The 27,646-nt window shown below is 35.4% G+C and overlaps 1 protein-coding gene across 2 annotated transcripts in view; it reads left to right on the plus strand.

Annotated features, from left to right (window-relative positions):
* MAN1A2 (mannosidase alpha class 1A member 2) overlaps positions 1–27,646 on the plus strand; it is a 126,127-nt gene that overhangs the window by 74,862 nt on the left and 23,619 nt on the right. For both annotated transcript variants that reach the window (XM_028502763.2, XM_036015249.1), the window contains exons 7-10: positions 4,534–4,657; positions 6,269–6,362; positions 20,351–20,466; positions 23,269–23,485. In XM_028502763.2, coding sequence (XP_028358564.1) covers positions 4,534–4,657; positions 6,269–6,362; positions 20,351–20,466; positions 23,269–23,485 — 551 coding nt within the window. The remainder of the gene's footprint in view (positions 1–4,533; positions 4,658–6,268; positions 6,363–20,350; positions 20,467–23,268; positions 23,486–27,646) is intronic.

Below are 27,646 nucleotides of genomic sequence, written 5' to 3' on the forward strand. Positions count from 1 at the left end.
TTACTTTCTTTTCTCTTTTTACGTAGCTAGATATTTAATTGGAAAAAAGAAATACATGTTTTGGATGAATATACATGTATTGAAATGGCATATACTCACTATAAAGTAAGCTTTTGATTCCAACCCCCTAGTCTTTCAGAAATACCACTGTCAAAAATTGCTTGACAGTCCTGTCGATATGTGCATAAATGCCCTTGTGTGTATGTATTATTTACTTGTCATTTTCATTTAATAGCAGAGCTTTATTAAACAAAAGATTTAATGAAACATTAGAGTCAGCACATTAAAATCAAGAATAAGACAGTATTTAACATTTTTTGTAGGTTTTAACAAGTGAAACCAAATAAGAAAAAGGAATAAAATAAAGATAATGAACTGGAAACAAAATTGTAAATAATTGTGGATCATATGATTCCTTGCTGAGGAAAAAAAGATGATCAACTAAAAACTGTGAGATTAATAAAGGGGTTGGCCAAATTGGACAGTTAAATATTAAAACATCCTTTTGAACCCCAAGTATATTGGATAGAAACTACAGGAGGCTTATATCTTAGTATAAGTAAAGGCAAAGCCTTTTACTATCTTAGCAAAGCCTAAAAACAATCCTTGAAAGAACCTAGCTACCGACAAGTTATTTAACTGTCAAAAGGAAATTGAAAGTGCTTTAAAGGAAGTAAAAAAATTCAAATATTCAGTAATATTTTCATACTGTCCAGAATCCAACAAAAATTACTACTTATACAAAGAAGCAGGAAAATATAACCCATAATTAAGAGAAAAAAAACAAACTGTCAATAGAAGCATGCACAGAAATAACTGAGATGATGGAGATAGCAAGAAAGGACTTTAAAATATCTCTTATAAGTGCTCCGGGATTTAAAGGGAAATGTGAACATAATGAGAAGAGAGATTTTTAAAAGGATCAAATGGAACTTCTAGTGCTGAGAAATACCTGAAATGAATTCACTTGGCAAGCTTACCAGCAGATTTGACACTGCATCAGAAAAGATCAGTGAGCTTGAAGACATGGCAGGAGAGACTATCCAAAGTGAAGCAGAAAGACAAAATAAAAATAATGTAGCTAGTGACCTGTGGGACAATAATCAGATGTCTGACAAACATATAATGGAGTGGTTTGGGGGGACAGCAGGAATGCAGAAAAACTATTTGAAGAAATGATGGCCAAAAATTTTCCCAAATTTGACAAACAACTATAAACCCACAGGTCCCAGACACTGAATGTAACCCAAACAAGATAAACATAGAGAAACATAATGAAGGGCTGAAAGTCAATGAAAAAGGAAAAAAGTCTTAAAAACTGCCTGAATAATGAAGACACTGTGTGCAGGGAACAAGGTTAGCACTACTGCTTGCTCTGTGTCTGCAGCAGTGCAAGCCAGGAGACAATGGAGTGCGTCTTGAAAGTGCTGAAAGAAAAAAAATCACTCTCAAATTCTGTAACCACTGAAACTATTTTTCAAAACTGAAGGTGGAATTGACATTTTTAGACAAAGAGCTTAGAGAATTTATTGTGAGCACACCTCTATTACCAGAAATATTAAACTTTTTAATAACACTGATGGAAAGGCAGATCTGCATAAAGGAATGAAGAGCAGTTGAAAGAGTAAATGCATGAGTGAATATAAAAGGTGAAATTGCAAATCAGAGCAGTTACTTGAAATTATGATCTGATTGGTTTTTGGCAGCTTGTCACCTTTTTTATATTGGGAGCTTTTCTGTTCTCATCAGTATTATATTTTGTTTTTAGGGATTTTTTTTTTATTTTCTGAGTTGTTAGACTTTATATAGGTTATAATTTAACATTTTAGATTGTTCCTGTGAAGCTGTGTATAAGATATGTGAAAAGCTTTGTTTAAAATTTAGTGTTCTGAGAAGTGTTTAAATGCACTATGACTGAAACTCCATTTGGGACTTCTGGCCAGAGAGAGTGTTTGTAGGGAAGAGGGAGCTGTTGGACTTCCTGGGGACTTGGTGTTCATGTCCTTGGCCACACCGCCATCCATTCGCCATGCTGCGGCCTAGGTAGTCTTTCTAGATGGTGTGCTTTGTTCCTTAAATCTTATGTTACATTTCTTAAAATCCTTCATGACTTTTTATCACACTTAGAATAAAAATTTCACTGTAACCTTCCCAAATTCTTACATAATTTGGATCACACTCTCTAACGTTCATTTCCCCTTCCTGAGCTCTAGCCACCCCGGCCACCTTCTTTTCCCTCAGGGTCCTCGCATTTGCCATTTCTCTGCTGGGAACTCTCTCCTTCCAGATCTAGGCATCACTTGCTCCTTCTCACATTGCCCAGGTCTCAGTTCAAATCGTGTCTTTTCAGAAACACTTTCTGAACATTACGCATAAAGAGCCTGTCTCCTAACTCACCTTCGCTAGTAGCCACTATTCTACTCCTCTATTTAATTTTCTTTATAACAATTATCATGATTTAAAATATTCTTATTTACTATGGGAGCAGGAATGCTGTATGTCAGGTTCACTACTGTATCTACCAGAGCATAGTAGGCACTAACTGTTTAGAAATGAATGACTGTCCTCTGTAGTTACTTACTAATACATATCCATATTTCATCCCTGATTCTCACTTCTAGCTTCAAAAAAAAATCTGCCAGTGGTACCATATTTTCAATAACAGTGTAAAAACTGCTCCAAATGATTAAAAAACTTTAAGTGAGGTAGGGATACCTTGATATCTATTTTAATGTTTTCACAACACATAAATAAAATATGACATACTGAATTGGCAGTGTACAGGTATATATAAAAAGAGAAAAAGACTTACAGTTTTACCCTGTCCTCAAAGTAAAAAAGACCCTGGAGAATGGTTTAGAGTTCTAGTAGGAATAACTCTGCTACTTGAATAGTTAGTTAATCTAGACTGCCAGTTCCAATCATGGATTAGCTTCTATCAGGCTGACCCTACCTCCAAAAGCAATCATAAAGTCTTGACGAAATGGTTTGGGCACACTGGAGAGCAACTCCAGTTGCCCAACTGGATTGTCCAACTCAGGTAGGATTTCCTAAGAGAAGGTCATCTTCATATAAATATTGACTTTTTTTTTTTTTTACCCCTGGAGCATTTTCCAAGTCATGCTACAGACTGGTAAAGGCCAAGCCTCACTTGGTGGTGGACTAGGGCCAGGAGACTGTTGTGGTCAGGTCTTGGAGCTGCCAAACTGACTGAGACATGAGTCACAAAATCTCAAGACAGGGAGGATTGTAGAAGAAAAGCCCACAATTTAATGCACGGAATTTTCGCGAGTTGTTGGTTGATTCTGTGATTACACATGCAAGGGGAAGGACTCAAGGAAATCCAGCAGAAAACAGCATTTGGGGGCTAAAGGGCAAAGGAGAAAAGTTAAGTCACATGGTTTGGGGAGGCAGAGGTTAGTGTTTAAGGCTGCCAAAGGGGCGGTCCTTTGGTAAGTGCCCCAGGCTTTCAGCTGAGTCTCAGAGTGCCACTCTCTAGAAGCAGAGGTAAAACTGAGATAGATACCCTTTAAAAAGCCTACCACCGAGGTAATCTGCCTGTACTCAGCCTGTGTTTCAGAAAAAAACGTGACCATCCTAGAAAGAAGATAATGTCCAAAGCCTTGACATTTTTTCATTTATATTGTCTAGCTTTCAATAACAAATTAAAAGCAGGCTAAAAAGGGGGCAGGAAGGTATAGCAATATCTATAATCAAAAATGTCAGGAAGGTATAGATGTAGCAATGCATCTGCACAAAAGAAGTGTACGTGAGATTACCCACTGGAAAGGTTTTCATAGTAGCTAAATATTAGAAATATGCTAACAGACCACCAGTAGGGGTTGATTAAATTGTAGTAGTTTTCATACTGGCACTATTCGCATTTGGGGCTGGACAGTTCTTTACCGTTTGATGTCCTGGCCATGACAGGACATGTGACATCTTTGGCCCCAGCACAGTAAATGCAGATTGTACCTTCAAGGTTTGAGACAACTCAGGATGCTCTCACACATTTTCTTGGCCTCTGGGATGGGGCATGCCAACCGAAAATCATTATTATCACATGCAGCTGTAAAAAAAATGAGAAAGTTGTTGATAAACTAATTTGGAAAAACCACTGAGATACATCTTAAGAGTAAAATACAAGGTACAGAGCAGTAAGTATACTTTGCTATGTTTTGTTTAAGGTAGGAGGAAAATAAGACTATGTATTTGGATTGCTTGTATATGCGTAAAAATTCTGTACTAACACATAAGTTAATGTGATTATCTGTGGAGCTTGGTGGTGTGAGGAGAGATGAGATTTCTAGGGTAATATATGTTTACTATGTACTTTCTTATGCTGTTTTAATTTTTTAAATATGTGGGCATAGTACCTATTCAAAAAATTTAAATAATAAAATTTTACATATAAATAGGTATTATGTTAGATATAACAATTCCTAAGCAATTTATTTAAGGCTTATGTATTCATTGAGGAAATGTTCTGGTCTTTTTCCAATTCTATCTCCTTTCCCCTTTGTTTTCCCTCAGTGGAGTCGGGCGGAACTGGGGCTGGGCATCTGCAGGTAGCAGCATTCTCGCTGAATTTGGGACACTGCACATGGAGTTTGTCCACCTCAGTTACTTGACAGGGGACCCGGTTTACTACAAAAAGGTTAGTTTTCCTGCCTTCTTTTCTTTGTTATTAAAGAATCCTTTAAGCCCTGGCTGGTGTGGCTCAGTGGATTGAGCACCAGCCTGTGAACCAAAGGGTGGCAGGTTCGATTCCCAGTCTGGGTTGCAGACCAGGTCCCCACTAGGGGGCACATGAGAAGCAGCTACACACTGATGATTGTCTCCCTTTCTCCTTCCCTTCCCCTCTCTCTAGAAATAAATAAATAAAATCTTAAAAAAAAGAATCCTTTAAGATTTACCTAAAGACTTGACTAATGCTTAGAAAATGATGGCCTTGCCCTGTTAGATGTGACTCAGTTGGTCAGGCATCATTCCACAAAGCACAGTTGCCAGTTGGGTTTCTGGTCAGGGCACATGCCTGGGTTGCAGGTTCGGTCCCTAGTTGGGGCATGTACTAGAGGCAACCAATAGATGCTTCTCTCTCAAATCGATGTTTCTCTCCTTTTTTTCCCTCTTTTCCTGAACTCTCTTTAAAAATAAATAAAATCTTTAAAAAGAAGAAGAAAGAAAACAATCACTTTTCCAGAAATATGTTTATCAGGACTCTGGGCTTCCTTTTTCTTTTTAAATTACCTAAAAAAAGTCCTTTCTATTTAGGACATATTTTAAATATTTACTGTTATTTGAGAAGTTTTAACCACTAGAAGGCTTTAAAAAAATTTGATTGCCCTCTCTATTCAGCATTGTGCTGAAATTTCTAGCCAGCATGGTAAGGCAAGAAAAACAAAATGAACAAAAGTTCAAGAATTGAATTGACTTAAAAAGGAAGAAAGAGCCCTGGCTGGTATGGCTCAGTGGATTTATTGCTGGCCTGTGGACCAAAGGTTGCTGGTTCAATTCCCAGTTTAGGGCACATGCCTGGATTGCAGGCCAGGTCCCCAGTGGGGGGCACGTAAGAGGCAAACCACATATTGATTTTCTCTCCTTCTCTTTCTCCCTCCCTTTCACCCTCCCTTAACCTCTCTAAAAATAAAGAAATAAAATCTGTTAAAAAAGATGAAGAAAGAAGAAAGTAATCACAAATTACATGATTACCTAAAATATTGCAACAATCTACATTTAAATTATTACAAATAAGAGCTTAATATATTTTTTGACTATAGATACTAAAAATCAGTAGCATTTCTCTGCATGGGCTAACCAGGCAAGAAAGTATCACTTTACAAAAACATACCATATGTGGTAAGAACAAAAATGTAAGTTTTCTGCAGATAAATTTATCAAAAGATAAACAAACTTCAAAACTACTGAATGCTATTGAAGAGGACCTTAATGGAGAGATGTGTCATGTTCCTGTATAGTTAAACAAGATAAGAATTTCAGTTATCTCCAAATTGATTTTTAGCATCAGTTCATTGCCAATCAAAACGTTTTGCTTTATATTTTTATTGTTGCTTAATTTTTAAATAATTATCATATGTCATCATACAAAATGAGACATTTTAAAAATAGGAGTTATTCTCGACCACCACGCACACAAAGATGGCAGAGGAAGTAGTGAAGGTTCTGAGTGAGGAAAAAACACAAAGTTAGTTTAATGTAAGTCCTGGTGACATTTATTTTTGTTAATTGCAGTATTTATTTTGTTTAGGTCATGCACATTCGGAAACTACTTCAGAAAATGGAACGTCCAAATGGTCTTTACCCAAATTATTTGAACCCAAGAACAGGTCGCTGGGGTCAGTGTAAGTATTTCTGGTACAACTGATGCTTCGTTAAAAGATTATTTGTGTGAAACTTTTGCTTGATGTCGTGAAAAGCACATGACCTGTGGAGTGAGAAGCCCCCGGTTGGTGTCTAACCTGTGTTTTACTGGTACAGTTATCTTTGGCAAGTTTCCAATCTCTTGCAGCTTCAGTTTTCTTCTTGTAAAATGGAAACATTAACAACCTATCTAATAAGAGTATTTTATTTCTTGTATGTGCAAGCGCTTTGTTAAAATGTGGTGGAGCATTTGCCAAGGGTTGTACCTGGAGCCCCTGTTTATGAAGCATATCTTCATGTGAATAAAGGATAGGTGTTTACTGAAGGAATGTGAGAAACAAGAGAGGATCGTGAACGACTTCTGGACAAGCTGTGTCCAGTCATTCGTCTTCAAGGATGGCATCATCAGTGTCTTTTACTTACTAGGCTCTGCGCCAGGTTCTTGGATGAAACTGGAGATGGGGAAAAATATGCAGGCCTTCGTCTGAATTCAGGGAGCTCCTGGGGTAGGCAGGCAGATACACTTAGAAGTAGCTGGAATACAATGTGGTAAATGTTATAGCTGCGGAACGTTCCAGCTGTTATGTGAGACTGTGGTGGAAGTGATTCCCTCTGTCTGAGGAGAGAGCATTTGGTCTGGTGAGGGGGTGATTTTCTTATTACAGCTTTAGAATTGCCCTTTGAAGGAATTGACTTTTTACAAATAGTAAGTATTTATATGGAACTTAAAGAATTTTAATAAATTATGGGTTTATCAGTAGTATTCTCTCTTAAAAGTCTGGAAAACTAAACTACTAAAGTTGTGACTTTGCCTCTGGTGTAACATGTTTGGATTATTTTTGAGACCAATAATAAAACAAAGTAGTAAAAAAGAGGTAGAAGTAACAATCGCCTAATTTTACGTGTGGGGATCGCTGTCGAATCTCCCAGTGAGAAGTTATGCAGGCACGTGCTGCCGAGAGCAGGAAAGCATTCGCCGTGGAATTGTCCTTCGGGCTCCCCTCAAGGAAATCGTCCTCTGCTTTGTGAAAGGAAAACAGATTGGTCAGTGCAAGTCTGTCTTTCAAGGATCTGGGAATTTTGGCTCCTCCTGTGTACTTCTTTTTCCCTTTCCCAAAATTCTTCACATGTAATTCATTTTCTGTGTCTAATTCCTAGACTGAGTAAAATGATACTTTAGTAAAGAAAACAAAACCCTGAGAGCAGCCTTTCTAAAATATAAAAATGTGTTTTTCTTATTTTAGGTAAGGATGACTGGTTTGGATGTCTACTCAGTAATTAGGGTGAATTTTTTCCCCCTTAAGTGTTCTGTTAAGATTTGGGAACATTCTAACATTGGCAGGGGGAATTATGTTCATTTTCTTTCTTGTGCCAGTATATGTTTTATATGGTGTAACTATTTAACTGTAAAAAATGAAATCATAAAAGTACCAAAAAATGGTTAGTTATAATCAGGAAAGCCTTTCCTAAGCATGGCACATAAAGCAGAGATCATAAAGAAGGGGTCCGAGTTCGCTATATTTAAATGTTAATCTCCTGCAATTTATAACAGCAGTCAAGTAACGAGCCAAGCAGATATATTTGAACATATTTGGAAAACAAAGTTTTTATATCCTCTCTATATCAAGAACTTTTGTAAGAACATAAGGAAAAGATGATCAGCCCCAATAGAAAAATAGATTGGGAACAGTTCACAAATGACTAGTGGACACATGCTCACATTTAACTTTGGAAGTGGTGTTACTGGTGTTAGTGGGCCCTGGAGCCAATGTAAGGTGTGGCAACATGCTCAGTCTCTGCAGTGGAATTTATAAAGACTGCCGTCCTTGTACCACGCTTGTGCCGTCTCCACAGACCAGAGACCTTTGTGGCTCTCTTTTCCCGCTTCACCAGCTCCTTGATCAAATCAGTGAGGCTTTTAAACAGAACACCCTATTTTTCCCCTCGATATCATTGGCAGTCTTTTTAAATTTATTATTTTTAATTTAAATTTTATTTTTCAGTTACAGTTTCCATTCAATATTACTGTGTATTTTTTTTGTGTTTGTGTGTATTAGGTATGTAGCATAGTGGTTAGATAGGCACACGCTTTACAAAGTTTCCCCCCAGTATATCCAGTACCCACCTGGCACCATACATACTTTTACAATATTATTGACTATAATTCTCTATTCTGTACTTCACATCCCCATCACTACTACTCTTACAACCAGCAATTTTAGCTTTTTTACTCAGTCCCCCAATACACCTCCTCTCTGGTGACCTCCAGTCTGCTCTCTGTATTTATGGGCTTTTTAATTTTGTTTGCTCATTTATTTTGTTGTTTAGATCCCACATATAAATGAAATCATATGGTATTTGTCTTTCACTGACTAGTTTCACTGAGCATAATACCCTCTAGGTCCATCCATGCTGTCACCAATGGTAAGATTTTGTTCTTTTTATGACAGAGCAGTATTCCATTGTGTAAATATGCTACAGCTTTTCTACCCACTCAGCTAATGATGGGCACTTGGGTTGTTTCCACATCTTGGCTATTGTAAATAACACTACAGTGGACTTAAGGGTGCATATATTCTTTCAAATTAGCGTTTCAGGTTTTAGAAGACACTGTTCTTTACATATTAAATTGTTAAAGGAAACGAACATGTCCCTGTATGCAGTGGTTCAGAAAGTGTGGAAATGTGTATGCCCTTTGAACCAGCAACTCCTTTCTAGGCATTATTCCAAAGAAATTTGCAGGGCTACAAATATGAAAAGTTTATTTACAGTACCTTCCATGTTTTTTATAATAGGGATATTTTAGAAACATTCTAAAGCAGTACTGTTTAGTAGAATTTTTTAAGAGAGAAAAGGGAGGGAGAGAAATACATGTGAGCAAGAAACATCAATCAGCTGCCTCTCATAGGCGCCCCCACCGGGGACTAAACCTGCAGCCTAGGCATGTGCCCTGACTGGGAATCGAACTGTGACCTTTCAGTTCACAGGAGGACACTCCAACCAAGTGAGGCATACTGGCCAGGACAGTAGAACTTTCTATGACTAGGAAAATGTTCCATATAGGTGTTAATACAGTAGTCAGTAGCTACATATGGTTATTCAGCATTGGAAATGTTGCAAGTAGAGTTGTGGAACTGATTTTAAATTTTATGTGCTTTTAATTAAATTTTAAATAACTACTGTGACTATTGCCTACTGCACTGGACAGTGCAATTTTAAAGCATCCTGCTAAAGAGATTTGGTTAAATAAATTAGAGTCCCTGCAGATGTGATATAGTGAGTTGGCCAAAAAGTTCATTTAGTTTTATCTGTAAAATAAAAGACATTTTTCATTTTCACTAATAATTTTATTGATTTGGATATTTTGAGTATGTTGGCTATCTCCTGTGTGGTATAATGTTGACTGTTCTCAGTTGATGTCTCAATTTGATCACTAGCAACTTCATCTGGTCTTTCAGACTGTGGAGCATTGTCCAGTGAGAAATCTCCAGCACAAAACTTCGCAGACCACTTTTGACATGTTTGGTCAGTCACAGCACCTTCTCCATACACTGCACAAATCCTTTTTTGCGTTTCAGTTGCATTTTTACCTTTCTTGAAACAATAAAGCACAATATACCAAAAATGTTGCTTATTTTCTCCCATCTTCAATATTAAAAGGGCTGCACAAAAATTCACCAATTTTGATAAGTTTTTTTTAATGCATGTTGCTATGACAGCTGTCACCATACAATCTAACAAAATTGTTTCAAACTTAGAGACAACTAAGCACTGCTAGCGCCATTTTACAGAATAAAAACAAACTTTTTGGCCAACCCAATGCTATGCAGTCATTAAAAGTTACGTTGTACAATACTTAACGTAGATTAATTAATATGGCATACCTAGAAAGATATTTAGAGAGAAAATAAACAAAACTAGAAATCAAAGTGTTGTCTGTGTTTTTTTCTGAAATTTTTTTGTTTACCTACAGTAACCTAAGTTTGATAATGCACATCTGTTACTTTTGAAATAATATAAAAACACTTTTAAATAAAAAAGAGGATGCCATCTTCTACCCCAAAATCTTAAAACACTGAAAAATATGTCACTGTTTGAGAATTGTCAGCCTTGGAAATAGCCAATGGTATAGCATTGATAGTATTTTACTTATTAAAAATTGAACACTTCTTCTTTAGCAAGTGGTGGTGTGAAAAATGGAGAGCCCCATATAAAAGAATGGAGTTGGGCCCTTATCCTATATGTAAAGATTAACTTAAAATGCATCAGAAACCCTAAATTTAAGATCCAAAACTAAACCTTTTGAAAGAAAACAGGGACAGATCTTCAGGACCTTGGATTTATCAATGGCTTATTCAAAAGCAGAGGCAATAATAGAACTGGATTTCATGAAAATAAAACATTTTGTACATAAAGGACTCAGGAGAATGAAAGCCAAACCATAGAATGAGAGAAAATGTTTGCAAATCTAATAAGGGCTTAATATCAGTATATATAAAGAACTTTTACAACTCAACAACAGGACAGGCACCCAATTTAAAAAATGGGTAAAGGACTAGAGACATTTTTTTCAAAGAAGATACACAAATTGAAAGATGCTCAATGTCATTAGTCACTAGGTAAATGCAAATCAAAAGCACTTCACACTTGCTAGGATGGCTGTGTTCAAAAAGACAGAAAATAAGTCTTGGCAAGGATGTGGAGAATTTGGAAACTTCTACATTGCTAGTGGGAATATAAAATAGTGCCACAGTGGAAACAGTTTGATGCTCACTCAGAAAGTTAAACAAACATTGAACTCTAATGGACTCAGCAATTCAGCTCCTAGGTGTGTACCCAAAAGATCTGAAAACACGGACTCAGACAGACCCTTGTATGGTGATGTTCACAGCAACATTATTTACAATAGGCAAAAGGTAGAAAGACTCAAAGTGTCCAACAGACGTGTAAGCAAAACCGGTACATCCATATCATGGGACATTATTCAGCCATAAAAAGGACTGAAGTTCTAATATGTGCTACAACATAGATGAACCTTGAAAACATGATGATAAATGAAAAAAGCCAGTCACAAAAAGGACAAATAATGTATGACTTCACTTATATGAAATATCTAGAGTAGTCAGATTCATGGGGACACAAAGTGGATTTAAGGGGTTACCTGGGGCTTGGGTGAAGGGAATGGAGAGTTATTGCTATTTTAATAGGTACAGAGTTTCCATTTGAGGCGATGAACAGTTTGGGAATAGAGGTGATGGTGGTACGGCATTTGTGTAGTAATTCGTGCCACTAAATGGTACACTTAAAAAATGGTTAAAATGGCCACTTAAAATGTTATGCAGTATATATTGCATCACAATAAAGGGTTGGAATAAAAGTAACCCTGTCATTCTTCCTTGTTTTTCCTCACAAAATAAATTGGAATTACTTCTTCAGAAAACATTCACTCTCAGCAGTATGAACTTGAGAATGCCATGTGGAAAGCTGCTCAATGGCCATGTGGGCCGGGGGCCTTTCAGCTCCCAGGGGAGTTGCCCTGGCATCCTTCAGCAGCTGCAGCCCTGACTGAATTGTCCAGTGTGCTCTTTTTAATGTTTTTGTATATTTTATATCAGCTTCTGAAAAGTATATCAAATTCCATTATTATCTTTGAGCAGTGTACATCTGTCATATCCATAAATAGTCTGCAAAACAAACAGCGAATGGAACTGAAATTTAACAATTCAGCTCTGGCTAGCTGTATTGTAATTAGAGTAAATGGTAATGTTTGTGACATGCACATAGCAATCACAGAGAATAATCACTGGTAATTATTTTCAGGAAAAAGTTCTTGGCAATAGATATAAAAGAATGTAGTGAGAAACCTAGATTTAAAGGCACATCATCAGTATTTTTCTTTTTTTTTTTACTTAATTTTTTTTACTTGTTTCCTAAGTACATTGTGTAGCCTATGCCATTTAATGACTGAAGTGAGGAAAATATAGGGAATTGGTCATTAGTGATTTATTAAATTTTATACTACTAAATTAAAAATTGTGGAAAAAACAAGAAAGGGTATAATATTTGTAGCTTCCCCACTTAATAATTTAGATAAGTTATTTAACTTCTCTATGCCTTTGTTTCTTCATCTGTTCTAATTGTACTCATTTAATGGATGATCATTTGGGTCATATTTTTGAGATAACATATTTCAAAATGTTTCATAAACCTTAACACATGATACATATATTTTTATTCTAGAATTTTCTATAAAACACTTCAATACATAGCTTCTGTTAGAAACCTGCCATTAACTTTGTGACATGCTGCCATAGATTATATGAATCATTGATATTTAGTAGTACTTTATAATGTGTTATCAGTTTCTGATTATCAGAAGGATATTGGAGTGGTGTGGGTCATTGAATTTGACACCTGGCAGGCATGGTTCATTCAATGGTTACAGTAAGAAATCAATCAGTCTACTAGGTGATAGATTCCATAGTTATCATGGATCTCAGGCTTCTGCTGTGTATTCATTTATTAAGCATAGAATCTTCCACTGGAGCGACAGCCTAGAAAAGCTGGAGAGAACCTCTCAGCAGGACTGTGACTGCCTTCTGTAACCTAAATAACGTACAACTAAATCTGTAAACTCTGATAATAATTCACAGACCAAAAAAAAATTCCTCCTAAACCAGGATGCCAAAGACTTTTGCCTTTCCCTGCTTTTCCCCCTATTTTACCTCCTTTAATTCTGTTATATTTTTAAATCTTGTTTTCTTTCCTGCTCACTTGTTCTTTCCTTAAATCTGCAACATATCAAGATATATATGTATGAAGCCAAAGTACAAAATTTTTAAAAGCCCTGTATGTTATTTTAATGACTGTTATATAAGAGTGCTGTGCTCCAGAGTACCATTTATGTCCTTTAATCGCTCCATGCATTCTCTCTAAGCTCCTGTGGCTCAGACCCGTTTTTGTACAGATAGCTCCCTAATGCATGCCCTCAGTCTAGCTGTCTCTCTGGATTTCTCATATCTGATTGCCTGTTTATCATATTCATTTAGATATCCAGCTGGGAACCCAAATTTAATATGCCCACTATTCAAACTCCTTTGGGAGTCTGGTCTTCATTTCTTCTTCCCTTAGGTTAATTAGGCCTTCAGTTCTCTCCCACAGTTCAGTATCACCTCTTACCGATTCATCCTCTACAATGCCCTTCACATGATGTCATCATCTTACCCCACTTTAAAATTTATTTGATGTCTTGGGACTGAGACATAATTATTAAATTGTAGAACATCATTTGCTTTGGCTTTGTGGTGTGAGCTAAAGCCACAATGTAGGGGGTTAAGGAGCAAGCAGATATGAGAAGGAAGTAGCTGTAAATTCCAACTCTTTTAAGAGAGAGCAGAGGAATGGAATTGGGTATTCTTACAAAGCACATTTCTGTATAGTCACCTGAATAGTCTGAAATACTTAATCTGAACTTAATCTGAGCTATGAGATGGTTAAAAAGTTATAGGTGCAAAGATCTGTTTACAGAAGATTATAAAACTCCAAAAGGAAAATCTTACTATCAAGACTTTTGTGCATTTTTCTAATAATCTACATCATTGAGGTATTAAAAGTCTTTTTTTAAAAAAGCTATCTTTTTAATGGATAGTTCATGTAAACAATTTAATGTATTACAATTATGAGTATCTTAGTAGAGGGGGACTTAGGAAAGTGTTTAAAATATATACATGGAAATTTTATTAAAACTTGAAATAGTGAGTACTTCAGATATTTAATGCATTTATTCTGCAGATATTTTTTGTTGAACTTGTTTAGGTATTGTGCTAGGTATTGCTGCTTATAATGATATTTTTTCTAAACTGAGAATGACTGTGAAAGTGGAGTCATTTTTTAAAAACATGGTCCAGTTTATTAAAAAAAGAAAAAATATCTTATAATTGTAAATACTTGAAAATGGAAGTTCAGCCATTCACTTAATAATTGCTTATTGAGCACATATTGCTATAAGTAAGAATGTGTAGGTCTGTAAAAAGCATAAGGCAGGGGTATTTCTTCCCTACTATAATTTTTATTTTGTTTTCAAGTATGGTTATGCCTTTTAAATACTTATTGCATCTTTTATCTTTGGTATGTGTTTCAGGGATGGAATAAGATTTTGCATGAAGTTAAAAGATCATATTGATAAGATTAATTAATAAAACTATTAATAATATTTTTAAAATGTTTTCTATGTACAACCAAAAATCATCTTGAATAACACAGTGGTTACAAGTGTAAAAGTTCAACACCAGAAAGAACTACCCGAGTAAACCAAGATTCCCTAGGCTTCTACATGCTTGGTTTTTATTCATGATTCTGTAATGGGAGCAGATTAGGAGACAGGGAATGAGAAATTAAACATATGTAACTACTAATTGCAGAGTTATCCAGAAAGAAGTGAAGTGAAGAAAGGTTTATTAGGACTTCTGCCTCATGGTAGAAGACTGAACTGTAACTTTACCACGGTGGCCTACCTTCATCCTTCCCGAGACTGCTATGAAAGGAAAGCACAGAAATGTAGAAAGGAATAAACCCATAACAGTAAAGGGATTTGGAGCCAAGTGGGAGATCATAATGGACAAGATATTTCAACAGATTTTCAGAACATGTTGTGGCTGGGAGTGGGTGAATGTGATCTGAGAATGCCATAACCTAGAATACATCACAAGAGGACTGCAGAAAAGGTAACTGATATAATTCCAGAGAGAGTTGGGTTCACAAACAGTAGGTACAAGCAATTGAATACACGAGAGCTTGATTCAGGGTCATTATAGGGAACACGGGCTTTACTTGAAATTCTTTTCCACCGCTTTATTCTTGGCATCTACTAGTAGGCAGTATTATGCAGCTCTTTTTTTAAAAAATTGAATGATTTTCTTGAAGAACAGTAATACTTTTTCATATGGATGTTGGTACCCCAGAATAACGCCTCCTTTCATTCTAAACTTCAAGCAGATCCACAGTTTCACAATACACACCTTGTTCCTGACTCTAAAGCAAAGCCTGCCAGTTAGCCCACCTTTCCTCAACTTAGCCTACGCAGAAAGCATCCAGTCAGCATTCCCACTCATGAGAGAGACCTAGTGGTGATTCGGTCTCCTCAGTGAGGAAACCCACACTAGCTGCCCAGAACGTCAGTGATACGCAGCTGTATGTAACAGCATGGTCGAACCTCACAGTGTTGAGGTGTAGAAGCTGGACACAAGAGAATTGGTGATACCATTTATTAACTATACCGATAGGAAAAGCAACAACAGTGGTTGGGAGAGAGTATTAGGTGATAACCATATAAAAAATCAAAGTGATTACACAAAAAGTCAAGATACTGGTTACCGTTAGGAGGTGGGAATTGTGATTGAAAAGGGGTACGTGAGAGGTTTTTAGGGCACTGGCATGATTCTGAGCAGAGAATAAGCAAGTATTCTCTGTAATGAGCATAACACGTATTATATATTTTTCTGTATGAATATTAAATATCACAGCAAAAACATGTAAATTCAGAAAGGGGATCCCAGAGGAAATTGAGGCAGTTTTATAACTAAACATTTTTAATCCTCTCTTTCATTCTAAGAACTCTAAAAAGATAATATGTTCCTAAAATAGGAATAGGACACTGTGAAAAAGAAGCAATTAGAGAACAGAAAGAGCCCAGAGATTAAAGTATGATTGCTGACATTAAAGCTTCAGTGAAAGGACTAAAAGGTAGAATTGATTTTTTTTTAAAAGCTCTAGAATATAGAGAAAGATGACTAAGAGGCTAAATTTGAGAGAAAAGAATAATAGAATCAGTCCAAGAGGTACGATTTGCAACTAGTATGGCAGAACTAGTATGAGTTTCAGAAGGGAGAACCGAGCAAGTGCAGTGGAGAAAACAAAGCAGTGATGTAAGAGCATTACCCCAGAGCTGAAGGATACTAATTTTACCTTTGAAAAGTGCTCAGCACAGTGAATGTAGAAAAAAAAAATTAACCAATGCCAAAATGAAGGTTTAACTCAGAAAGGCCAGTTGAGTGTGAGGAGGGGAGATTGAGAATACCTCAAGCCTATAAAATCACATCAGATTTCTCACCAGTGGTATACTTGGTGTTACAATGTAGGAGAGCACCTTCAAGAAGCTCTGAGAGGGATGATTTCCAACCTTGAGTATGATACCTGTGTAAAATAAAAGCGAGAGGGGAGCATAGTAAAGACATTTTCGGACAGCGTGGTTACATTCCACATACTTTTTTGGGGGAAATTATGTGGAAAAAAAAAAAGAATCAGTAAAACAGGTGTAAACCAAGCATAGGCTTAAGGAAATAATGAATCTAACTCAGGAAAGCAAGAAAAGTCTCAAGATGATAGCTTGTGCAGTGTGCTTAGGAAATAAGATTGGGAGGAAGGCCTTTAGGGGAATGAGGAGGCCAGGGGTGACTCAGTGTAAGTCTAAGTAACATGGTTGAGAGGCTAGGAAACAATACGGATGATTAAAAAAAAAAAAAGGATGGGAGACAATAGGAAGGCAACTAAAAAATCCAGGGGAAAAACTAAAAAGTATGCAAGAAAGTCATGGTTAACATATGAGGACAACTAAAATACAGCAGGATTTTAAACAGTTGATGAAGTCTAAGAAAAGACCAGGCAGCTGGTCAAGTAGTGATAGCGTCATTCCCTGACTGAGTCAAGACATTTTGCCATAACCACAAAACTGAGGTAGCAGTATTGGTGGGGGTATTTGGACACAGTTGTTTTGATACAGCAGTTTTAAAGTGGTTGCTCTCTAAATATGAAACCACTGCCCTTTTTTCATTACCAAGTAATGTGCCCAGTGGGCGCCCCTAATCCTTATTCTGTCCCAAATGCCTGTTAAGTATGAGGACTTTCCCTGTCTATTCCATACTGTTTTCATATTTTATAAGTATGTTATCTTTTATGATTTTTTTATAATTATAAAATGTTTAAGTCTGTTAGAATTAATTTAGCATCTAAATGTAATCTATTCTCTAAACCCATCATTGTATATTACCATCATTATAAAATTCTTAAATGTAAGTATGGTGAGTATTGAACACTATGAGAAATCTAATTGTGGTTTGTGTATGTGTGTGTGCAGTTTGAGGCTTAGAATGAGATATCACATTGTGACTCTGTCTTCTCTTCCTCAAAGTGTATTGTCTGATACCCAATCACTTAATGTTAGGAAATGCAGGATGTCAAAATAATCAGAGGTACCTCCTTCAGAATAGGTAGATGGAAACCAGTGGAAAAGCTTGTTAAGCTAACAAATCACAACTGAAAGTAAATTGACATTTTATGTGATGGCCATTTATGTAAGTTTATATATGAACTTGGCAAAACTAATCTATGGTGACAGAGGTCAGAAAAATGGTTATTTTAGGAAGTTAGGTATTGATCGTGAGGGCCAAATATGGAAAACTTTTGAGATGATGGAAATGCTATATATTTTTTATCTTGTTTTGGGGTATATACATATATAAAAATGTGTATATTGATAAAAGATAAGTATATACAATAAAAATGCAAGGGCTCCTTTCTTAGAGGTAATCACTGTTGACAGTTGTCTTTCAAACCATTTCTGTGTGTACAATAGAGTTCTTTAAACATACAAATTTTGAGTGGTATTAAACTGTGTTGTTCTGAAACTTGCTTTTTTCTATCCACTCAACAGCTTTAATAAATGTCCTCCAATATCAGGTTATAGACCCACCTGATTCTCTTTAATGATTTCATAGTCTGCTAGAGTATGTTGATACATGATTTATTTCGCCACTTCCCTAGACATATGAGGTATCTTATTATTTTACTAATGCAAATGGTGCTGTGATGCATTTAGATCTGTGTTTGTATATTTATGCAAGTAGTATTATAGGATAATTGAAGAACTAGAAAACCTAGGTTAAATTTTGATAGCTGCTACAAAATTGCACTCCAATCTAGCAACTGTAAACCATAACCTTACCAACATTGTTACCAATCTTTTTTATTTAGGGATTTAAAAATAAAGTTAACATGTTTATTTTATTTTTTTAAAGGCATGGAAATATGTGATTTATTTTTTTAATTTAAATCACTTTTTATTTTTCAATTGTAGTCAATGTATTAGTTTCAGGTGTACACCTCAGTGATTAGATATTATATAACCCACTAAGTGATCATCTGATGTTATCAATTTTTTAAAATGTTTGCCAATTAGCCCTGGCCAGTGTGACTCAGTAGGTTGGGTGTTGTTGGTTGGGTTTGATTCCCAGCAGGACACATGCCTAGGTTGTGAGTTTGGTCCCTGGTCAGAGCATGCATGTAAGGCAACTAATCGATATTTCTCATATCAATGTTTCTCTCCTTCTCTCCCTCCCATTCCTCGCTCTAAAAGCAATGAGAAAAAAATGTCCTTGGGTGAGGATAAAAAAAAAGCTTGCCCACTATATAGACAAAAATGGAATTTCATTATTTTAATTTGTTTTTCTCAGATCATTAGTGTAGTTGAGCTTCCTTTCTTAGGTTAATTATCAATTTTTATTTCTTTTTTTGTTAATTGTATGTGCCCTGTGTCAGTTTTTCTTAGTTTTTAGAGTTCTTTGTGTAGGACATGAACCCTTATTTCTCTTATGCATGTTGCAGGTATCTTCTCCCAGTCTTTTTCTTGTCTTACAGATTCATTTATGGCAGCTTGTATCTACCGTGTGACACAGTCTTTCCCTTTATGGAGTCTTCATTTTGTGTTTTGTTTAAGAAGTTCATCTGCTTAGGAAAAACAGATATTTTCTTATATTTTCTTCCGGTATACTTAAGTTCTTTTTTTTTTTTTAAGATTTTATTTATTTAGTTTTAGAGAGGGGAAGAGAGGGAGAAAGAGAGGGAGAGAAACATCAGTGTGTGGTTGCTTCTTGTGAGCCCCCTATTGGGGACCTGGCCTGCAACCCAGGCATGTGCCCTGACTGGGAATCGAACCAGCAACCCTGTGGTTCACAGGCTGGCACTCAGTCTGCTGAGCCACACCAGCCAGGGATGGTATACTTAAGTCTTGTGTTTACCTTTAAATCATTAATCTACCACAAATTAATTTTTGTAAGCTAAAGATATAAATATCAGTAGGTATTTTCCCCAGAAGAGATATACTGTTGTTCCCATAAACCACTGAATAGTCCATTCCTCTCTCACTAATTTGTAAGACCAGTGATTGAAGGGTTATCAGATATGTGATATTTTTCTCTTCATGTGGGGATGACATGAGTTTTGAAATAAAGTTCGAGGATGTAGGGCAGGGTTTACGGAAAGTCAAGGATGAAAGTGTTGCCTTGGGAGTTAATGTTGTTCAGCTAGATAAGATTAAAGGTGTAGATGGTATCTCATCTTTAAGAATATACCTAGTACTAACAAGTATGTACTAAGAGCTGTATAAATAGTAGTCGAGAGTTTTAATTCAACAACTTACTATATTATGGAAGTAATAGTACAAAGGAGTTCTTGGGCTTTTTTTATTTGTAGATTTATTTTACAGCACAGAAATCACTATTTATCATTCTATAGAAAAATTAGCTATTTTTGGTTAACATCAGATTTATGTATGTCTCATATTTAATCCTATAGCTTATATAGTTAAAGCCATTAATATATGAAAGGTAATTATTTATGATTCTGGAAGTGTTTGGATGTGTGACAATATGCAAACTAGTGATGGAAGAAAAAGACAACTAAATATGTGAAATATTGTACCATATCCAGCCGGAAAAGATTTCTAGAAAATTGGGTACACACATAGAAGAGAGTGCTTATTGTGTGCTCTTACTGGACTGAAGTTGAAGTATGTTGGAACTAGAGCTGTCAGCGTAATTTTTCATTTTAACATGTATTATTGTCATTATAATTGATAAAACATTGCTTACTTGTGCTCTGTCTTCTCTTTTCTCCACCTCCCTCTTTTTTGTTACAGATCATACATCAGTTGGAGGGCTGGGAGATAGTTTTTATGAGTACTTGCTGAAAGCATGGTTGATGTCAGATAAAACAGACCATGAGGCGAGAAAAATGTATGATGATGCTATTGAGGTAATACGATCAAGAACATTTACCTGTTTAACATAATGAATATCCAATGTATTTGATAGTGACAGATGAACACCTTATATGCATTTTATTATATGCATTTGTTGTAGAGTTTCTTAGTATTTTAATGTAAAAGTCAGATTGTTTTCCTTTATTGTGGCATTTTAAAGAAATTGTTGAGGAAGGAATATAGTGTAGCGTATTTATGTATGAAAATTTAATTAATTTTAGTTATTGTCTATAGGAAAAATTTCTGGACAGGAAAAATTTCTGACTTTACGTGCATTCCCATTAACATTTTTTCTTTCAAATGACTCATTGAAGCTGCATATGTAAATCATAAGGGTGAAACACATGTATAGTACTTTCCAAGTGCCAGACACTGTTCTCACTCCTTTAACGTGGGTGACGTAGTTTAATCTCCCCTACCACTTTGCACACGGGGACCTTGGGGCACCGAGAGCTTAAGCAACCTTATGAAGCTCGCAGAGCTAGGAAGTGATGGAGCCTGGAGCAGAACACTTTAGATCCGGCACTCTTAACCACTGTACCACATCTGTATGACCTCATGCCACAGTGTTCATACACCCCAAAATTGGGACATGTTTCTTAGAAACACTTATGTGTGGTATTTCCAAGTAAAAACTGTGAAAGAGAAAAGTATGTTAAACATTTAATAAGTTATTTGCTTTCTGATCTAGTAAAAACATATCTTTTTAATTTTAATTACTTTTGTAAAGTCATATATTTTGAATGCACTACAAAGTATATATCATTCTGACTATAGTATAACTCATACTGATCAATACTATAGTCAGAATGGTATAACTCATACTGATCAATATGATCATCAAGTTCCAGTATGACCAGTATTGAGTTATAGTAGTTGTTTGTCTCTAAATTAAACCAAGGATCTTATTACCTATTTTATATCTTTACTTAAAGGCAACCAGTTTTCTATAGTTGTTTATAAAGATGCACAGGAGGTGAACTAATATGTGGCATGTAGTGCTTGGCCCATTGAGGCATTAGGTAAATATTTCTTGAGAGACTATGTTAACTAAAAAATTGAACTAAATTAATGTGTATTAAGAAATCTCCATTTTGGTATGTGACTTCCAAAATTCTTTATGAAGTCTTACATTTTGAAAAATTGGAAAGTTTTATTCTGTTATTAAACTTTAAGCCTAGAAACTTTTATGATCTAAGAAAAGGCATTACCTAGGAAGAACATAATATTCTCAGAATCATAGTGTTAAATATAGCCCTTAGTCATTCCCACTAGGCTATGGATGGCTTCCTTGAAGACAGACTAATTGTTTATCAGTGTCTTAGCACCTTGTACAATACCTGAAACAAAAGGTGATTCAATAAGTATTTGATAAATGAACAAATATATTTAAATATATTCATTAATATTGTAAATATATTTAAAATATATTTTTATTTTTAATTATATCTATATTTTATATTTAAAGTACATGCGTGCTTTACATGTGTGCCGCAGAGCACTGTGGTTAAAAGAAAGTAACAACAGTAGACATTTACAGTGCAATGGTTCCTTAGTTTGCTTATCAACCTCTCCTCATTTCCCTAACAGGTAAAATACAGTTATTTACTATTTATTTATAAAATGGTATTAACTAAACATTTATTGAGTTCATATTACACTTATAGGCCTTGTGGCATATAAAATGAAGGCAAAGGCATAGTCCTTATAGTTCTGTAAAACATTATTATAAAGAATATAGAATAAATTTTTCCAAAGCTGATTGTTACTGAGCTCGTCAGAGAACAACCCATCATAAAAATGTGGGTTAACTCTATTTCCTTTTTATTGTCGGAAAAGTATAGTCTCTAATCATATAATTTCCATCAAAGAGAACCGAATTCGTGTAGTTTCTTAAACTTTTCTGTAGAACCTGAACTATCTCTAGGGGTAGAGAATCCATAGACCCTGGCAGCAAAGTGTGAGAACATAGTCCAAAATAACAAAGCTCTTAAAAGTCTCATTTTTAAAATTAAATGTAATTGTTGGATTCTACTTTGTATAATATTCATGTTAAAAACCTAGTCAACAAAACAAACAAACAAGCAAAATATAACCAAAGACACTGAAATTGAGAACAGGCTGACAGTGACTAAAATGAAATACTTTTCTTGCCATCCTCATGTGTCTGGAGTAAAATTGACATCACAGGAGGGTGCACCGTGTTTTCCGCATGGCCTGTCCTAACCGCAGCACGGCATCTAGGGGCTTCAGCTGCAAAGTAAGGGACTAAGGCATTCAATTTGACTTTTCAGCTAGTTTCATAAGCTTTAATAACATACCAGCATCTTACCTAATGGTGCCCTTTTAAAGTATGTTGAGAGAAGGTATAGTTACACAAAAAAAGAAGCCATTTGAACTAATCAGAATTAAAATTTTCTGATTAGCTTAGGTATTCTTTCTATTCAGTTTCTGTTGTATGAAATAGAAAATAAATCGGCAGTCATCAGGTTCTAACTTGTCATCATGATCTCAATTGACTGATTATTATGAATGTTTTTAGCTCGAGTAGAAAAGTAATCTTTAAGCTAGTTTCCCCTTGTCCACCTTGTTTTGTTATAGTAGTGATTTGTTCAAATTTATGCAACTTGATTAGTCATTCAAAACTTAGTTATTGTAAATTAAGCCTTCCAGTTTGGGAAAGTTACTGCTTTGTGGAATATCATATTACCAAGGTTTTATCATCAGGAAGATGCAGTAACTTTGAACACTCACATTTCACTTCTGAAATTTTGAATATCTACTCTTTCTTGTAGGCTATAGAAAAACATCTTATTAAGAAGTCCCGTGGAGGCCTCACCTTTATTGGAGAATGGAAGAATGGGCACCTGGAAAAGAAGATGGGGCATTTGGCCTGCTTTGCGGGGGGAATGTTTGCACTTGGAGCAGATGGTTCCAGGGACAAAGCTGGTCATTACTTAGAGCTAGGGGCGGAGATTGCACGTACATGCCATGAGTCATATGACAGAACTGGTAAGCATATTAGTAATGCTAATCACTTAGCCCAAAATAACCTACTAATTAGAAATATGTTCAGGAATCAGAAGGAAAATATATAGGCATTTTTATTTCAAAATAGTTTCCTCTAATACAGTAAATTATTTTCTTAAGAACTTGAATTTTAATTCTGGAAATGTGTTCCTGCATTATTTTCATTTTATTATTTCTGAATTCTGCTACTGTTTTGTTAATAAAGGTTTTGAAGAACTTAAAAACAAAGAGGTAGGGCATTTGGGGATGTATGGGACAACAGTATTTATTTTAATATAGTAAGAATTCATTAGGCATTCATTTCAGTTTTTGCAAAACAGTCCCTTAAAAGGACACAAAATAGATTTAGGTTAATGCCTGGCCTATCCTCTTGTGAAAATAAGAAAATATTAGTAGTTATATTGGATGTATAATTGGTATCTAGGTAACTAGTAGTATCTAGATAACTACTAGTTACTAGTAGTTTTTCTCTTAGTCATTTCACCAATAATTTTTGAGTTGTTGGTGCCTTTATTTTTTTTTTTTTAAGATTTTGTTTTTTTAGACGGGAAAGTAGAGAAAAAGAGAGGAAGAGAAACATCAATCATTTGCCTCTTGCACATGACCCATACAGGGACTAGGCCCGCAATACAGGCATGTGCCCCAACCAGGAACTGAACCAGCAGCCTTTGGCTTTGTGGGCAGTGCTCAACCTACTTAGCCACGCCAGCCAGGGCTGTTGGTGCCTTTAGCTGTAAAGATCCTGTGGCATTGCACTAGGCAAATATGTAATATTTCCTGGCTTCAGTGACCTTACTTGGAAAATGAGATGATTCTTAATGGTGACAATAATTGGTTCTTGGGGGTGAAAAAATACATTTTTATGTATAAAGCATAGATATATATATAAAGTTATAGGTACGTATTATTAAAATCTTATGGAGAGAAGGCAATTAGTTTTTTAAAAAGCCTGAAAATAGGGTTGAGAAAAACTTGACTAGACTGTCTAAGGTTTCTGTGGCTTTAAAAATATATGTTTCTATGTGAAATAATGGAGAATAAATTGCTTGAAAGACTAAAAACCAGTGAATTCTCTTTGTGATTTCAGGAGTTGAATTGTTGCGTATATTAAATAACTGAACTTCCGTTTTAGGGTTAATTTATCATTAGGTACCATGACACAAATATGATTGGCATAAAATTTATTCTGGTTCAAAATCTGTCAAGTTCTTTTTATATAATAAGGAATTGAACTTGTGGTGAAATTGACCCTTCAATTCCCTCAGTAACTAAGTCAGTGATTCCATTTCTTAACAAAATATAACTAAGTCAAAAGGACATTGAAGCAGATCTTATTTTAGGGTAGTTTTAAGTGTTGGTGTGTAATACATGTAAAATCAGTGATCTGAGTTACAAATACAAGCTAAATTATGTTATGTGAATGATACAGAGTATTAAATATTTACTTAAAAATAGAGCTCAAATTAGTTAAGACATTGACAACAGAATGGGTATTTAGTGTTTGTGTTAAGACCCATAATAAGACTTGTTGCTATGCAGATTTTGAACACACATCAAATAATAGCTGTAAAATAGTAAGAGTGCATCAACAGACATGTTAAAAACAGTGTAATAAAATATTGCAAATAATGTAATTATTGTAATTAATCCTTCACTCCATTAAACATGGAGCACCTATTCTATGGCAAGCATTATGCTGGATGCTGATAGGTTAGAGTGTGAACCAGATATATTTCTGCCTTTGAAAATTCATAGAATGCCAGAGTAATGGAAGAATTCTCTGTATTTCTCATTTTCACATTTCATAAGGACATTGTGGAAGCTGAAAGGAAACATTGTGAATATGGAAAGAACATGTGCACTGGGATTCAAAATCCCCTTGTTTATTATGGGTGAGCCTTAGGCAAATCATTTGAACTTCCTAAGCCTCAGTTGCTCCATCTGCAAAAAACTGGAACAATAGTACTTACTCTGACTTCTTCATAATGTGAATACAAATAACATTTTTTTTAAACATGCCGTCTGTGGTTGCTGCTGGCACGCCCATTCTGATGATCATCCTCACATTGCAAGGGTGCTGTAAAAGATTACTGTTTGATTGTGTGCTGTATTTCACGTCTTTCACTGTTTTGTGCTTATCTTTAATCTCAGCTGAGATGCTTTAATTAAAAAGTACGGTCCTAGTTTTGCTTATTTCCTATCAGGTCATTATATCTTCTGCTGTGCTTTTCTTAATAGCTGTGCTATAATTTTTGGCCACCTCATTTAAAAATATCCATCTACTTCTTATCAGTTATTCCAGCTAAATTCATAGGACAATTGTTGCCCTTGAGTTTCACTTTCATTTGTTGTTGGTTAGAGTTAACATTAACTCAAAATTTGGTAATCTTCATATTTTCCACCTTATTGATGAACATGGCCTGCTGCTTAATGTTTAGCTGTGTTTGTAGAAAACACTGCTGAATCTGTTCATGAAACTGAACAGTAACTTAGTGGTAGTTTCATACTATTACAGCTCCAGGGGAAGCTAGATTGGTATGTTGTTTCAGCTTATTCTGAGGTATAATGCGAAACCGGTGCCCAGACTTCCAAAATATAGTTCTTTCTTTTCCTAGGTTTCTGGATTAAATTTTTCTAAGCATCATTAATATAGTGACTATTATGTAGTTTGATTTATTTCATATTGAAATTGGACAAAGCCTTCCCTAGATTATGTGCTACCGTATTTGGCGGTAGGGAGATTTAATCTGTTTAGGGGCATATAACGAATCCAATGGACAAAAGATCCATTGAACATGGAATACTGAATGTATTTTAAGACTTTCCAGCCCTGGCCAGTGTGGCTCAGTTGGTGGGAGCTTTGTCCCATAGGTAGAAGGTCGTGAGTTCAATTTCTTTCTGGTCAGGGCACATAACCTAGATTGTGGGTTTGATCCCCAGTCTGGGTGCATATGAGAGGGAACCAGTCGGTGCTTCTCTCTGTCATTGATGTTTCTCTCTCTCCCTTCCTCTCTCTCTGAAAAAAATGTCCTTGGGTAAGGATAAAAAAAAGTTAAAGGAGTTTCCACAACTGTTTTTTTTCCTTAGAGGGAAGGATACAGGAAAATAGTTTAAGTTCTTCCCTTCATATGAGCCCTTTCAAACTGTAGTCAGATTGCCTGTCCCAGAATATTCCTTGTGCTTTTTTTCTGTTGTTGAATTTCTTTTGTTGACTGGAGTATACTTATTTTTCTATCTGTATCGGTCCTACGTATCTTGGAGTTGTCATATGAATTGCATTTCCCATGACTTTGTAAACTAATCTGTGCCTTCTTTAAACTTTCATTATCTTACCATTGACCTTTATCACATTTGATGTTTTACTTAAGTTTTTTTATTTGTTCATGTCTCTTTACCTCTATCATATGATTTTTGCATCCTCTGGAGTTCTTTTTATCCAGCCAGTAAATTATTTATGGCTTTGCCTTAATTTTTAATTGTTGGATTAGTAATTTTCCTTTTAGAAATGAAATATCAAATGTAAATGGAAAATTTAAGATAGGAAATAGAAACTAAGTGAAATTATTTTTTACATTTCTTAAACAAAAGAGCACCTAAGAATAGTGCCTTCAGAAACGTGAGACCCGTGGTTTGGCCAGAATAGTGGGTGTGGTAGCTTATACAGTTTTACTCACCGACCCTTCCCAGGGCACATGTGTTCTCCTTCTTGTATGCTTTATTTGTGAAGTTTGAATGACCAATACATAAAACAGTTTTTAGTGAGAAGTTTAAAATATTAGTTCCATGCTGTCAGTTTCTGCTTCAGTTTAGATGATACTATCATTGTAATTATAGAAGTTATCTAATTTAAAGTAGGTCTTAATATTAACATTTGAAAATTCCATGTAATCACTTCTTAGCACACTTAGTCTAAAGAAAACGTGTAGGAAATCCAGACAAAATAACTTACCTTACTTTTTTAAATTGGATTACCATCATATTAGTACTTATAATGTTTGACTTTTATCATCATTTTAAAAGCACTTATTAAATGCCAAATAATATTGATTGTCAGACCTTTCAGTAGCTGGATAGAAGTTTTCTTTACAAAACATTGATAATTTGTTGGTTATTCCTAATTTCAAATTCCATTGAGGAACTGGT

This window comes from Phyllostomus discolor, chromosome 14 (assembly GCF_004126475.2).
Source record: "Phyllostomus discolor isolate MPI-MPIP mPhyDis1 chromosome 14, mPhyDis1.pri.v3, whole genome shotgun sequence".
In the NCBI taxonomy this organism is placed as follows: Eukaryota; Metazoa; Chordata; class Mammalia; order Chiroptera; family Phyllostomidae; genus Phyllostomus; species Phyllostomus discolor.